Genomic DNA, 15,402 nt, shown 5'->3' with positions numbered 1-15,402 from the left:
GACTTGGGGATAAGTATTTCCTAGGAAGTATTAAATAAATAAGTACAATTGAATATAATAAATGCTAACTAAATAATACTAACCTGCTCAATTCTTAATCTTTAAAAAAAAAGGTTTTTTTCCCCTTCTTAATAAAGGCTTAATTCTTCTTAATTCTCTGGATATTAAAATGCGTTTTCTTAACTCAAGTTTATTTTTTGGTCTCTCGACGCTCTTCTTCAAATTAGAATTCTTAGTACTAAGATCAACATCTTAATGTTAGGACTTTTTTTAATCAGTGTATAAATGCATGTTCACCTTGAGCAACGACATATGTATGTAGTTGTCAATTAATTTACTTACATATATCATTGCCAAATACAAATTGACACAGCTATGGAAATATTGTTGCCCTTGTGTTGGCTTTGAAATGAGTCTGACGTCCTTAAAATGTAATAAAACAAATAAATATTTATGCTGTACGTTTTTTAAAGGTTACTTATAAATTTTTTTAGTTTCTTTTTACTTGAGGTAATTAACACATAGGTAATTAATCACATAGTATCTGGAATCGAATAGTTATTTTATTTAACTACTTTTTTCTGCTTTATTACAATTTGATTGTTGCTTGAATTTAATGTACAATTAATCGGAAAAGAAGAAAACTACAGTGAGTATTGTAGAGTTAAAGCCACAAGCGAGGAAACAATGTGCACTACAGATTGTTGCACAGCGGTTATGATAAAGCAAAGCTTAATTAATTTATTCATTTATTGTGCGTTTAAATGCTGCCTTTGTTCCGGCCAGAATCATTCCGTTGAGACCTATTAAAATAAACATGCGCATTCATGCTGCGAATGGGCCATGCTGAGTTACTGCCAAAGATATACATATAAGAGAGAGAGGGAGAGAGAGTGGGGGAGCAGAGAAGAGAAAAACATTAAACGTTGAGGTGAAATATTCAGGTATTTGTGTTGCAAAAAGTTGAATTTAATTAAAAGTTGATGTTGTGTGGCATTTAAAGTGGAGCAGCGTTGATAACGTGGCACGTGAATCGCGCGACAATGCACCAAATGGCGACCACAATTTATGGATGCAACATGCCGCATACCGGGTGCCACATGCCGCATGTCGCATGCCACAGCCAAACATTGAACTGTGTGTGAGTGTGTGTGTGTTCTGCTGAGCTGCTGCATTGAATATTTAAATTGTGTGTGCAACAATCTAATTGCAGCAATCTAAAATGGGGAATTCGCAAAAGCATTGTTATTGAAGCCGATGTAGCAGTAGCTGCTGTTTGCCTTGCAGTTGGCCAAAAAGTCTCGGCCTAATTGCTTCGGCCAGAATTTTGTTTGCCGGAAGTTGTTGGCAGCAATCAAGGCAAATTTCCGCTCTTAACACAAGTCGATGAAGGCAGATAAACACGGCGTGTCAGCGCAGCAAACTGCTAACAAGTTGCAACAAGAGCTCAAGTAGAAGCAGCAGCAACAGCAGCAGGCGAGTGGCAACTTAGCAGTTGTTGAAGAACGGACAGCTTGTCAGCGTCTCTTCTTGGCTTTGACATCAGCTCTGCAAGACGTTCGACGTGAAATTCAATTACGGCATTTAAGAAAATTGCATTAAGCAGTCAATGAGCAAAGCAAGGCGACAGCTTAGGCCACGTTAAGGGTCCATCATCAAGTGATTGGACCAACTTTACAATCGATTTCAATTTGGAGACGAACAGCATCGGCAGCAGCAACAACAAATAATTTAACTGAGTTTAATTTGATTTCATTGCCAAAGCGAATGTTTTTAATTGTTTAATGAAATTTCGTGTTCAATTTGAAAACAACTTTATACAAAAAAGCATGTTCTTTTGTCCAATTGCAATTCGAGTGCATTTTAGCATTTATTAAACATTGAAATGCACTAAAATGCTCTATACAAATTTGATTATCAAATAAAAATCCAATTTGTAGTTGCATATACATATATTTCAAGTGTGGTTGTGATACCCTCGAGTAAAGTGGTTGCAAGGGGTAGTCTGAGATGTGAATGGAATTTTCAAAGTGCAGACTTTCTATCTATTTTTTTTTGTTTTGTAATTTGTTGTGTACGAAATATAATATATTAAAGCAGTAAATATAATAAGAGGAATATCCACAAATTAGTATACTCAAGTGTAGTTGTTTTGCTGTATACAAAAATGATAAGTATTGAAATAGAAAAAGTGTTATAAAGATAAACAGACCTTATACTCGCAAAGTGATTGATTTATACGCACTCAATAAATGGAATGAGATCATCATTATATACAAACAAAATTGTTAAATTTGATGTGTTTTCTATACTCGGCAATAAAATGGTTAGCATAAAATGTGGTTTAAAGTTGAATATCTTGTTAATGTCAAGAATTTATTTTATTAGTTATATTAAATATAATAGTAGCAATACTAGATTTAATTATGAAGTAAAGAGAGTGCCAAATTGAACCATTTTAAGTACTTCTCTCTATATAATTTAATGAATATCATTTCGTCGCTGCACTCCCCACACTTGTCATGTTTAATTGTATCATTTTCAAGTGTTTATAACCGAATGAAAGGCATACTTAAATGCTAGCTCTGTATGTCATATCTCGTTGGCATGTATTAAGTTCGCTGATGGCCATTGGCGTGTTCTCGTTGAGTCAGTTCAAGTGGCCCAGTGAACGAAAGGTTAATAACATGGCCAGCGAAATGAAATGCGTTTTATAATTGGCGCCATCATTCAGCGGCACTTTGAAAATGCCCCTAGCGAAATTGCGGCTGAAATGCTTTTGCTGATGGCATTTCCATTCGCAAATTGTTTGCAAATTCCAGTTTGTAGTGCGAGATGCGCTGCGATCCTGGCCAATGTCCATTACGTAATTGCATTTGACAGCAGCAGCGTACATCAATCGGGGCTAGTAAAGCAATTAACGCGTGTGTGCATAGCCAAGGGCATAAAACGGGGCGTCAACTAACTGAAATCAATATAAAAGTCACTTGTCTCTCGGGCTGTCCCTTTGACCGGACCGGAAATTACAAAAACGAAATTGTAGCCGATCTTTTTTAATTGGATTTGTGCGTTAAATATAAAAATTGACCATTTTGGCTTAGCGGGGATTAGCCAAAATGACGGCCAAACAAGTTTGTTTTTTTGCGGCATTGGGGAAAGCGAGCGCGCTTAAGCTTATAAAGCGAGCGCAGGGCTCATAATGAAATGAAAACGAAGCGCTGAAAAGTAGGCTACACTTTTTTTTGCTGCTGCTTTACACACAATCAACTTGTGCAATTGAAAAGCCAGTTGAGTGTGTTTGCAGTCTCTCTGTGCTCTGTGCAAACTGCAGATAAACAGCTCAAGTGCGCCGTAGTGCTATCTTATTGAGAACTCGTAAACTGGTAATAATAGTAAAATGGGGAACTGGGACACACTGCTGCTGCTGGCTGTCGGCGGCGCTAAATCCCATTTTTATCAAGCTGCATTTGACTGTCAATTGGCAGCGGCGGCGTTGGCGGCTGCTTAGGCGAATTGCCAAGCTTGCAGCTGCAACCAGATGCTCAATCTGATTTCGTTTTCGTTTTTCCTTTTTTTACACTTCTAACCATATTTCTTTTCTATTTGCTAGGATGAGGGCTGGAAGCTGAATCGCACGAACTACTATCAGGAGGGATGGCTGGCCACAGGCAATATACGCGGCATTGTGGGCGTCACATTCACCACATCGCATTGCCGCAAGAACATGGACTATCCGCTGCGCACCAACTACAATCTGCGTGGCCATCGCTCCGACGTAAGTGTGCTTCCTTAGAAAGAGAGAAGTGCCATCAACTTGCTAATCTTATACCTTTACAGGTCATATTGGTCAAGTGGAATGAACCGTATCAGAAGCTGGCCTCTTGTGACAGCTCAGGCATCATCTTTGTGTGGATCAAATACGAAGGTCGTTGGTCCATTGAACTGATCAATGATCGCAATACGCCGGTCACTCACTTCTCCTGGTCGCACGATGGACGCATGGCGCTCATTTGCTATCAGGATGGCTTTGTGCTCGTCGGCTCGGTGGCAGGTCAACGCTATTGGTCGTCCATGTTGAATCTGGAGTCGACGATCACGTGTGGCATTTGGACGCCGGATGATCAGCAGGTTTACTTTGGCACCACGCAGGGTCAGGTGATTGTGATGGATGTGCACGGTGCAATGGTGTCGCAGGTGCAGCTATCGAACGATGTGCCCATCACATCCATGGCCTGGTCCTGCGAGAAGTTCAAGATGGAGGAGGGCGAAGAAGCGGAGCCCGGTGTAACAAATGCTGGTAAGTTATCTATTCAGATCATTTATCTATATAAATGTTTGGCTAATCCCTTTTTGTTTACAGCCAAGCGCTCGTTTGTACTGGCGGTTAGCTTTCAGAATGGATATATCTATTTGCTTAAGTCGTTTGACGACGTCTCACCCGCACATATCAATACCTGCCTTAATGGCGCCCTCGGCATGGTCATGGAGTGGAGCAACTCACGTGAACTGCTCGCCGTTGCCGGCACTCTGCGCTCTTCAACTGGACTGGGCATGGATGGCAAGCTGGAGGATCTGGCCACGCCCAGCTGCTATAATAATCTGGTCAAGTTCTACACGGAGACGGGGACATGTCTGTATCAGGCACACATTCCCTGCACCACAGCCACAGTCTCGGCCATCACGTGGGGCCACAACGACAAGCGTCTGTTCATTGCCACAGGCACCCAGGTGCACATTGCCTGGGTGTCGCGACGTGTGGCATCGCTGCAGCTGCTGTGTCGTCTGCAGATCCAGGCGAGCGTGGGCTCCGAGCTGCTGCTGCCGCTGTTGCCATTGCCTTCTAGGATTAAGTCGCTCATTGGCAATCTGTTTGCTCAAACCATTCGAGTAAGTCTGTTACATCTTTTTAATATATGTATGAATATGAATGGTAAATTTAAAAACAAATGTCAATAATAAATTTTTCTTATAATTGGCTAAATTTATAGGCAATTGATAGAATTTAACACTTAGTCTGCAATGAATATTTAGAAATATCGATTTTTACAAACAAAATATCCAAATAATTTTGTATTTATTTTATTTACAACTTTTTTGTTTTGTATTATAATCTTAAATGTTCTATATATTTCTATTATTATTTGCAGAAAATCCTATGTTTTCAATATTAGCTTATTGAATAAGAAAATATACCACATATTTTTATGATAAAATGAATTAACATATATGAATATATCATTCTATAATTTTTATAAGAAATACCAGAGTGCCTTATTGATTTTGTATTGTTATTACGACAAAATACAAGGATAATAATAACACATATAGTATATAAAATATATATTTTCATTTGCTTATTTTTATAATTAAATATAATTCTCATTTAAAGTTGATCTGCAAATATAATTTGCTCTCATAATTTTGTAAAATACAAATTCTAATGATTAATTTTTCCGCTCCAATTTCATCTTCTTCAGTGCTGTGTACCTGATCTGAAGTCGCTGCGCGAGTTTGTCTCGCGTCCGCCGCTCTGCTCGACTCGTCTGCACTGCACCATGATAAGGCATGATGACGACTCCAATCTCAGTTCGGGCACCTGCTACACGCTCTACTTAGAATATCTGGGTGGTTTGGTGCCGCTGCTTAAGGGGAAACGCACTTCGAAGATACGTCCCGAGTTTGTCATCTTCGATCCGCAGGTTAACGGTAAGCTAAAGTCTTTGCACCCAACTCTTGTTGGCTAATTGTCTTGGCTAATTGTAAAATTGCTTTGCAGACAATTCACTATATTTCCAATACGCTGCCGAGGCAAAGAGCTCATCGGGCTCCAGTCAATCAACGACAACGGGCAACAGCGGACGCACAGACTCCTCGGACAGTGATTTCGATGAACGCTCTCGCTTCGGTTCGCCTCGCACCCCGCGCAAGCGTCGAGTGCGCGCCAAGCGACGCAATCAGAATGGGGAACGCGCGGCCAGCGGAAGTGGAGGGAATGATCCGGATAGTCTCGATGAGCTGGCCTATGTGGATACGCTGCCCGAGGTAAGAGAGTCGCTTGCATTTGACAACCCAAATACGAACTGCAATCAATTTCGTTCTGTTTTTCTAAGCAGGAAGTCAAGCTGGTGGAGGTGACCTCCAACATTTGGGGGACGAAATTCAAAATCCATGGACTTGCCAAAACCGTCCCAGCCAATTTAGGCCAAGTAACTTATAAGACGTCCCTACTGCATTTGCAGCCGCGTCAAATGACGCTGGTCATCACGGAGCTGCGCGACGATTTTCCACCTGGTCCCGATCCCAGCTTCAATCCCAATCTCTTCTCCGAGGACGAGGAGGAGCATCACAACTACAACAATCACAGTCACAATGCCGCCGACGCTGCTCTGCCCCATGTAAGCGTCACAAACGCCGCGTCCGTGGAAGCAATGGCGGCTGCCTTGAAGCCCCCGATAATGCCACAACGTCGTCTAAACGAAGGTGCCTCAGCGCCGCCCATTGCACCAATGTCGCCGCGTCCCAATCGCATTCTGGCGCGCCACAGAAACTCGCATTCGCTGACGGTGAATGGCGGCAGTGGAGCGTCGTCGGTGGGTCTCAGTCCGTTGGCGCGTGCCGAGAGCTATGACGATGACTCGTCCAACGAATCTCAGGAGGCGGCGGCCAATGCCAATGCCAACGCCAATGGCAGCACTTCCACAACAGTGCTGCTGCATCAGGCGCCAGCCAGCTGCTCGTCAAGTTCGGGTCCCAGCTGTAGCAAGAACATCACACGACCCAAGACGATTAGCAGCTTTAAGAACAGCTACAGCCGGTCCAGCTCGAATTCCAGCTGCCAGTCGCGTCATGCCATCTCGCCGCTGTACTGTGATGGCTCTGTGCCCACGCTGCAGTCACCCAAGAATGCGGTTGCGCCCTCGGATATCATTTTTGAGCGTCCCGCGGTGCCAGCGGCGGGACAGACGACGCTGATGTCGTACTCGAGCAATGCGGACTATGCCAACAATGTGGTGCAGGTGAAAAATGCGCTAATGTCGGAGCCGGTGCGTTCGGCCAACAGTCATGTGAATCCGGTGCCGCTGAATCTCAATTTGAATCTGGAACGCATGGATGCGCGTGCGATGAAATGCGCGGCGCCTTCGACGTCGTCCACAACGACAAAGCGGCGCGACATGTTGTACATCGACGAGGAGACGCAGTCGCCTACACCCACCACGAGTAATAGCAACAGCAACAGCACCGCCACCTCAACAGCCACCACAAGCAGCAGCATGAAACGCACTCCGACTGTGGTGTCCATAGCGCCAGCAGTGCCTGATTCCATAACGCGCAGCTGTAGCGTTGGCTACCTCGACTCTGTAGCCATAACACCGTCGGATGAAGCGCTGTCGGCGCTGCGCAAAGATGCGCCGAACAAACGTCTCATTTTGGTGGACAAGCGACGCAACCGCAATCGAAAACGACAACAGCAGGCGGATGCACGACGTCACAAGTTGCAGCAGACGGGGAAATCGAAGAGTCTGGACTCGTGTGATCTGCTGTCACTGCAAACGAAACTGTCCAGCAAGGAGCACGAGCAGGTGGTGCGGAAACTCCAGGAGATCTCCGACAGCAGCGCCTGCAGCAGTGCCGCCAATACGCTGTGCTTCAAGTGCCGCAACAACATGAATCCGGCCAGCGCCTGTAAACGCTGTCAGCCCGCTGCCAATGGGGCGCTGGACGAGATCACCACTGCCGCCGCTGCTGTCGTCGTTGCTGCTGCTGCCGCTGTGGCGTCTGAGCCTGCCAAGGAGGCAGCCGCTCCTGCTGCCGCGGTGCAGAGTAAACCGACGCCCAAGAAACGCTTCGATGTGATCACCAGCTTTACGGACAGTCCGCTCTTTACGCGCAAACATCGCTTTGGCTATGGACGCAGTAAGGAGCTGGCTGCTGGCAGCAGCACCGAGACGTCGACACCATTGCTGCCGCGTAAGCAGGAGAACAGCTTTAGCTTTGTGAAGCAGCTGTCCGAGGTGCGTTGGCGGCGCAAAGATCCAGCGCAAAGCCAAAGCCAACTGCCTGGAGCGAGCAATGCCAGCACACTGGAGCGACAGCCATCGACGGAGACGGGCAACGTGGCGTGTGGCACAGTCGAAGCCACGCCCGTAGAAGCCAAGGCATCTGTGTCCTTGCACACTCAGGTAAGCTGAATACTTAAGTCATATTTCGAACTCGCTTTAAGCTTTATGTGTTTTGCAGGCTTTGACTACGCTAGAGAACATCATCAGTCGTTTGCGTGATCTGGATGAAGGACGCTTGACGCCACCGTCGACGCCACAGCGCATGCCACGCAGTTCGCCCGCCTCGCCTGCGGCAAGCAAGAAGAACAAGCGACAGCAGAGCAACTCACCCATTAGGCACATACTCAACTCGCCGCTGCTGAATCGCAGGCAACGCAAGAAGCCCAGCATCATTGAGAGCTCCGATGATGAGGGCAATCAAACGAATGGCTCGGGCGAGGAAATGGGCAGCAATGGCAATGGCAAGCAGTATCGTGATCTGGAAACGTTCCAAAAAAGCGCAACTGCGACAGAAGGTAGCAAGATTGATAATCTCGAAATCTCTGTAAGCAACCTTTTTAATACCTTAAATGTACACAGCTCAAACGTGGAAAGATCGAGCCGAATGGCAGCGCCAGTTGCGCCAATCCGGCGCCAGTGCGTCGTGAATTTGTGATGCACAATAAGGCGCCCATGTGGAACGAGATGAGCCAAGTGTATCAACTGGACTTTGGCGGACGCGTCACTCAGGAATCCGCCAAGAACTTTCAGATAGAATTCCGTGGCAAGCAGGTACGATTGAACATACAATTGGTATTAAATTGGTGTGTATTTAAAGTTCTATAAACAATTTTGCAGGTGATGCAGTTTGGACGCATTGATGGCAATGCGTACACCTTGGATTTCCAGTATCCCTTTTCGGCGCTTCAGGCGTTTGCCGTGGCGCTGGCCAACGTTACTCAGCGTCTCAAATAAAATTGGATATGAATGATATTGCTGTTTCTGTCTGCTAAAACGTATTAAATAGTATTTACTACATACCTTGCAACATGCCACTTGCAACATGCAACTTGCAACTTAACACGCCGAAAGTTAACGCCGCAGCAATTTGCTTTATTTTTTATACAACAAACACAAAAACAAAGGCGCCTTGCTGTTTTTAATTTGTAAATATGTACTTATTGTATTGTATTGTGTATTATGTATGATCTTTAGGTTTCTGAATGGGTACCGCAAACAAATATATATACATACACTATATATATATATTTAAATTATGTATAATGATATGAACACATACCACCACCACTTGATTGAAGGTTTAGCAATTTGATATTGGTGTGCAAAACTCACAGTCCGATCCATTTTTTGTGCAATATTTGTATGACAAACTTTTTGGATTAAGTAAATAACGATTGTAAATGTTAAGAGCATTAAAACGATGTACGTATTATACACATTGTACTTAGTGACATGTCTGTACGAATATATACGAGTATACATACTATATATGTATGTATATGGTGTACTTATCTGATTAATCAGTCGATTTTTAAACTAGTTTGTACAACAGCAGCCTTTTTTGCATAGAGCTTCGATTTGTTTTTCTCGACTTTAGTGCAATACGATGATGATATAAAGATAATGATGATTCCTTTCGTTATACATTTTAGCTAATAAGCAAAGCAAATGAAACATAATTTATATACTACATTCATATGTACTTATTATCGGCAAATCGCTTTAAACAAAAACCAAAAACAAACTGCTTGGGCTAACATTAAAAGAAATTGAATGTTTGTACGAGTACATAATACTAGCATATTTTTTATATATTATAATCTAATTGTGAATGTTAAATACACAAACACACACCCCCAAGACACACACACACGCATACACTAAAGATATAAGAAAAATTTGTGCTTTTCCTCTTACTCACTTTTTGTAGTTAGGCTTAATTTCAAAGAAAATTCGTTATTGTAATTGTTGTGAATATTGAAATAAACTCGAAACTCAAAAAACTCGAATCGTAAACGATTTAAGCGTGCAAAATACAATTAAATAAACAAAACATATTGTATGTGAAAAAATAACTATGCTTGGCTTTTATAAATATTTATGTGTGTATATGTATTATCAAATACGGAAAACAAAATAATACATTCCTATTTACATGTATACAGTACTATATTACAAGTTATTGCACACAACTCATTGGAATTTAACATGAGTTACGAAGTCTTTTTGCTTTCCTCTATTGCGATTTCAGCTTTCTCCCAGTCTGGGATTGCCTTCTGCTTAATTTGATACGTGTCAGTTGTGGCGCCTTTCGTATCAGCTGCAAGTTATCAAGAAATAGTTATTACATTTCGCAGCAAAGTAAAGTTATTATTAATCTTACAACTCTTAAAGCGCTTGACACCCTCCTGCATATCCGTGACCATTGCAGCGGACACGTTCATGATCTCGTTGTGAACGGCCGCATAGAAACCGGGTCGATTATAGGCATTCGCATTATCCAGCAGCGCATTGCGATCGTGCATTAACGAAGCCATGGGAAACTTAGCAATGGAGAAGGCCAAATTAACTGCCTGGCCCAATGCTGTGCCCGTGGCCACAACGCGATTAACCAGCCCAATGCGTTGAGCTTCCTTTGCATAGACCCGCCGTCCAGTCTGGATGATGTCCACGGCATTAGAGTAGCCAACAGCAGCAGCTAAGCGGACGGTGCCACCATCGCTCAATGGAACGCCTAGGCGACGATTGAAGAAGCCTAACACAGCCGTGTCCTCCATAACACGTAGATCGCAGAGCAGCGCTAACTCCAGACCACCAGCAACACAATAACCGCTGATGCCGCACACCAGCGGTTTCCTAGTGTGACGTCTTGTAGGGCCTACAGATCCTTCGTGGCGCAGTAAGAAATTCAAACTGCCACGTTGCGCCTCTGCTTCCAGCTCTTGCACATCGTAGCCGGCAGAAAAGGATCCACCTATGCCATATAAAACTCCCACCGGCGAACTGTCGTCGGCCTCGAACTGATTGATAGCCTCGGAGAGCTTCTCCGCTGTTGCGCCATCAATCGAGTTACGTTGTTGCTCTCTGTTGATGCCAATCAATGTTATGTTTGCATCTTTTTCGATTAGTATTGTTGGAGCTGGTGTTGCACTCTTTTCTTCACTTTCCGCATGTCTTACAGCACTTAGGCATAGCGTTCTTTTTTGTAAATTGTTTTTAATTAAATCATTAGTTCGAATTTTATTGCAGATATAACGATTCACAACAAACAATTTCTGCATTTCACAGCTGTTAGTGTTGGCCAGCGTTCAAAGAGGTGTTTTCGCTAACGCGGCTTGCAACACTGCTCGCTGCTCTGCCTGTCAATTGACCGACGCTGTCAAAAAAGAGGCGTGTGTGTAAGTGTGTGTGTGCGTGTTTGTGTAAACCAAAAGTACGAAAAAGAAAAACAGATAATACGCGAGAGGAGAATACGAAAGTAAAACCGCAGCGCTGCCAATAAGACATTTATTTATTTTATCAAAATATCAATAATATATAAATAGTGCAATTTACAACGTATTTTACGGTGTGTGGCGTGTGTGCCAACGCATTGCATTTGGTGTAGCACACAAATAAAAAAAGAAAGAAAAAAGTGATAAAAAGTAAAGTACAAAGAAAGGCAACTTAACTTCACAATTTGCCGATTCCCAAATCCCGCTGCGGACAAAGGATAATTAAGCAAACGGTATAAACAAAGTAATATGCAGGTTTAAAATGTTTAATTTGTGTGTAAATAAATAAACTATGGGCGGCAGCTGCAGACTGCAGTTTGCAGAGAAAAACAACAACAGAGCGCAATGCACGATGTCCAGTGCTGCGCCACTCGACCATAACAATAAAAAGAAGAGAGCGCCCGCTGCCCTGCCCTGCGCAGCCCCCCCCGAGCTGCTTAAACGTTGCATGTGGCCACAAATGCAATGATATATACAAGTCGATGGCTGCTCTCACTTGAACTGTAATTGAATTGGCATATGAATTACAGTTAAACGTAAACGCAACGCCGGCGTTGTCTGTTTTTTGCTGGAGGGGTCGAAAAAGCGGCCACCGCCTGCATTATTAGAACTTAATTGTGTCTCTATTTTTAAACACAATACGCAACATTTATTTGGGCGCATTCGTCTGCTGCTGTCACAATTTCAATTCCACTTTCTTCTTCCTCTCTACGCATTCTGTATGTCTTTGTTGCTGTTTGTGCTCCATGGCGCCCCCTATTGCCATTTTGCTATCGTGTGCGTGTGTGTATGCAAGTGTTGTTAGGGTATCAGCATACGCTTGTCTATTGTACTAGTTACGCACTACCTACTTTGTATGCAGTGGGTTAGCGATATACCAAGATGCCCTAGTGATTTCAACAGAACTCTATACTGCTAGGTATGAAAATGGAATGTGTAACACCAACATAAGCAGTATCGTTCTACAATATATAAATATTTATGTCTGCTGCGTTACAAGTTGAAACGTAAATATTAAAAGCGTCACGTAAACATCCCACTTTTGACAAGAGTATTTAAGCTTCCGCCTATGGAGATCTAGTGTCAGTGATTTTTCCAGATACGCACAAGTACTTTCTACTGTTCGGTATTAAGATAAAATATCTTACATAAATATAAGAATTATCTTATTGCAGCAAATATTTATGTCTGCTGCATTAAGTTGAGAAACATAAATAATAAAAGCGTCACATAAATAATCCATTTGTGACAAAGAGTATTTAATCTTCGGCTTAACAAATGTGGCCATGCTCATGTTATTATTTACTATGTTGTGTGCCGCAGTCTCAGTCTCGACCACATCATGATCTATTTTTGTAAATTTTATTTGCAAAAACGTCTCAAAGCGCATATAAAACTTTCGTTTTATTATTTTTATTTTTTTACGGCTGGGACACACCTTTCGCTTTTGCCGGCCGCACAGACCAGCCAAGCCTTTGATCGTATTATAGCGTATATATCTCCATATGTGTTGTTGTATGTTTTGTGTATTTATTCGCTTGTTTCTCTCAACTTAGTCACAGCCCTAAAAGCAATTAAAGTGTAAGTGTCAGTGCGAATGTTGTGTATGTGTGTGTTTGTGTGTGTGCAGATAAGTTGAGATAAATTTCATTGTGCCGTCAGATTAGATGAACAGTTTATTGCCTTAAGTAGAGCTTAATTAATTGAATTAAATGCGCACGCATTCACTCGACAGACATTCCGACAAACACATTCTCATTCACATTTCCACAATTTCTTATTCTTGGTTTGCCACATTTCGCTCATTCAGCTAGAGCAACAACACAGTCACGACTCGACGATGTCAACCGGAAGGCCCATAAAATGTGTCGTCGTTGGCGACGGTACTGTCGGAAAGACTTGCATGCTAATCTCCTACACAACAGATAGTTTTCCCGGTGAATATGTGCCTACAGTGTAAGTATGAGAACTCCATTTGTTATACGTCACAACAGATCTTGACTAATGCATTTCTATGTTGGATTTTCTTTTCACACAGCTTCGATAATTACTCGGCACCTATGCAAGTGGACACAATACAAGTGTCGCTGGGATTGTGGGATACAGCCGGTCAAGAGGACTATGACCGCTTGAGACCGCTCTCCTACCCACAGACAGATGTTTTCCTGATATGCTACAGTGTGGCGAGTCCCTCGTCATTCGAAAATGTCACCTCCAAATGGTATCCAGAGATCAAACATCACTGCCCCGACGCTCCCATCATACTTGTTGGTAAGTTGATCGCCAACTATCAACTACATTCATTTTGAATGCGCCATTAAATCGATCTCTCTTGTTCGCAGGCACCAAAATCGATTTGCGTGACGATCGCGAGACATTGAGCGGCTTGGCCGAACAGGGTTTGACGCCGCTTAAGCGCGAGCAAGGTCAAAAGTTGGCGAATAAAATACGCGCTGTGAAATACATGGAATGCTCCGCCTTGACGCAGCGCGGCCTCAAGCAAGTAAGTGACGCACCTACATTGTATATACACAACCGCAGACGATCGGATCTGACGATACTATTTTTTTCTTTTCTCTATTTGCATTTGCTTTTTAGGTATTTGAGGAAGCGGTGCGCGCTGTACTGAGGCCAGAGCCGTTAAAGCGACGCCAGCGAAAGTGTTTAGTTATGTAAATAAGCAGCGTGTTATTTGCTTGGAACCGGCGACAATGGATACTCAGAATCGATGTAGAAAACAGCGACAAACAGCAAAGAGACAGAGAGAAAACGAGAGATACCCTCACTCCATAATACAGATACAAAAGAAAACAACATTCATACACACTAATAAACCAAGGGAGCGCCCTCATCTCTACCTAAGCGTGAACAAATCAATTCGAATATTTGATTCATTGAGCATGAACATAATTTTTAATAATTGTATAAGTTGAAAGTATTTTTTGCATACTATTTTATTTAAAACCACACATATGGCACAAACAAAACACTACGACTCCCTCCCATTAGAACTAAAAAAAAAAACATACAAAAGAAAATAAGTAAAACTAAATAACAAGAATTCAGCAGCTACACATATTGAAATCTAGTCAATTGAATCAAATGTATTGTACTAATTTTAATCAACAACAGCAGCAGCACAGCGGCAGGGGCAGCAGATTAAGAAATTTATATGAAATGCAAGCAGCTTGAAAACAAAAAACAAAATTGGTTTCGCATATCAGTGCTAAAAGAAAATCAATATTTATACAAATCCTAACTTTGATTAAATGTATTATAATTATGTAGCCAAGGCGTTTCCTAATTTCAACAATAACCAATTATCACATGACGATGAGCTCATAGAGAAACGAAACTAAAAAAAAAACAAATAACAGTTTATACGATACTTTAGCATAACCCTATTTTTTTCAAACTACTATATTTGCTTTGCTCGAAACATCGAAGCATAATCATTTGAAATTGTCTTTTCAAATTGTAATAACTGTTGTTTATTATTTTATAATAACTTATTTATTGTCCTAACTTTAAAATTGCAATGTATAAACAACTTTTACGGCTTAAGTATATAGCGGAAAGTGTGAATAGGAATGGAAATGGAATGGCAAACTGCATTTAAATGTGACTTGACTCGAATCAAAAAAAAAAGAATGAAATAAGAAACAAAACAAAGAAAATGAAAAAGAAAAATATAACAAAGCACACAATTTTGTAAACACTTCAGAGAACAACGTTAAGATTAAACCCCCATAAAAAAAAACAAAACCATTTTTATATTAATTATTATATAATGAAGAAAGAACGAACTAACGAAATCTCATGTAAATGCAAATGCAAACGAAGGGCGT

The 15,402-nt window shown here is 42.1% G+C and overlaps 3 protein-coding genes across 4 annotated transcripts in view; 2 read left to right on the top strand and 1 right to left on the bottom strand.

Moving 5' to 3' along the window:
* The window catches only part of LOC132787687 (tubby-related protein 4), a 31,834-nt gene extending 21,712 nt beyond the window's left edge, over positions 1-10,122 (top strand). Inside the window, 10 exon segments of the mRNA XM_060794928.1 lie at positions 3,611-3,775; positions 3,838-4,297; positions 4,361-4,887; positions 5,478-5,706; positions 5,777-6,042; positions 6,114-8,180; positions 8,239-8,553; positions 8,555-8,575; positions 8,640-8,831; positions 8,898-10,122. Coding sequence (XP_060650911.1) covers positions 3,611-3,775; positions 3,838-4,297; positions 4,361-4,887; positions 5,478-5,706; positions 5,777-6,042; positions 6,114-8,180; positions 8,239-8,553; positions 8,555-8,575; positions 8,640-8,831; positions 8,898-9,014 — 4,359 coding nt within the window. The 3' untranslated portion in view covers positions 9,015-10,122.
* A 10-nt stretch (positions 10,123-10,132) lies between these two features.
* On the bottom strand, positions 10,133-11,382 carry LOC132787690 (probable enoyl-CoA hydratase). The gene is made up of 2 exons (XM_060794942.1): positions 10,444-11,382; positions 10,133-10,380 (listed from the first exon to the last, which is right to left on the bottom strand). Exons 1-2 carry the CDS (start codon positions 11,339-11,341, stop codon positions 10,274-10,276), a joined length of 1,005 nt encoding a protein of 334 aa, XP_060650925.1. The 5' UTR covers positions 11,342-11,382; the 3' UTR covers positions 10,133-10,273.
* A 103-nt stretch (positions 11,383-11,485) lies between these two features.
* LOC132787691 (ras-related C3 botulinum toxin substrate 1) lies at positions 11,486-15,205 on the top strand. Of its 2 annotated transcripts, none has more exons than XM_060794944.1 (5): positions 11,486-11,798; positions 13,365-13,510; positions 13,593-13,825; positions 13,897-14,057; positions 14,153-15,205. In XM_060794944.1, exons 2-5 carry the CDS (start codon positions 13,395-13,397, stop codon positions 14,228-14,230), a joined length of 588 nt encoding a protein of 195 aa, XP_060650927.1. In that variant the 5' UTR covers positions 11,486-11,798; positions 13,365-13,394; the 3' UTR covers positions 14,231-15,205. The 2 variants fall into 2 exon arrangements, with proteins under 2 accessions (XP_060650927.1, XP_060650926.1); XM_060794943.1 differs by having other exon boundaries at positions 11,488-11,787.
* Positions 15,206-15,402: the final 197 nt, after the last annotated feature.

The sequence above is a fragment of the Drosophila nasuta genome, chromosome 2R (genome assembly GCF_023558535.2).
Source record: "Drosophila nasuta strain 15112-1781.00 chromosome 2R, ASM2355853v1, whole genome shotgun sequence".
In the NCBI taxonomy this organism is placed as follows: domain Eukaryota; kingdom Metazoa; phylum Arthropoda; class Insecta; order Diptera; family Drosophilidae; genus Drosophila; species Drosophila nasuta.
Note: the sequence above shows the minus strand (reverse complement) of the source record. Positions and strands in the feature narration are given on the sequence as shown.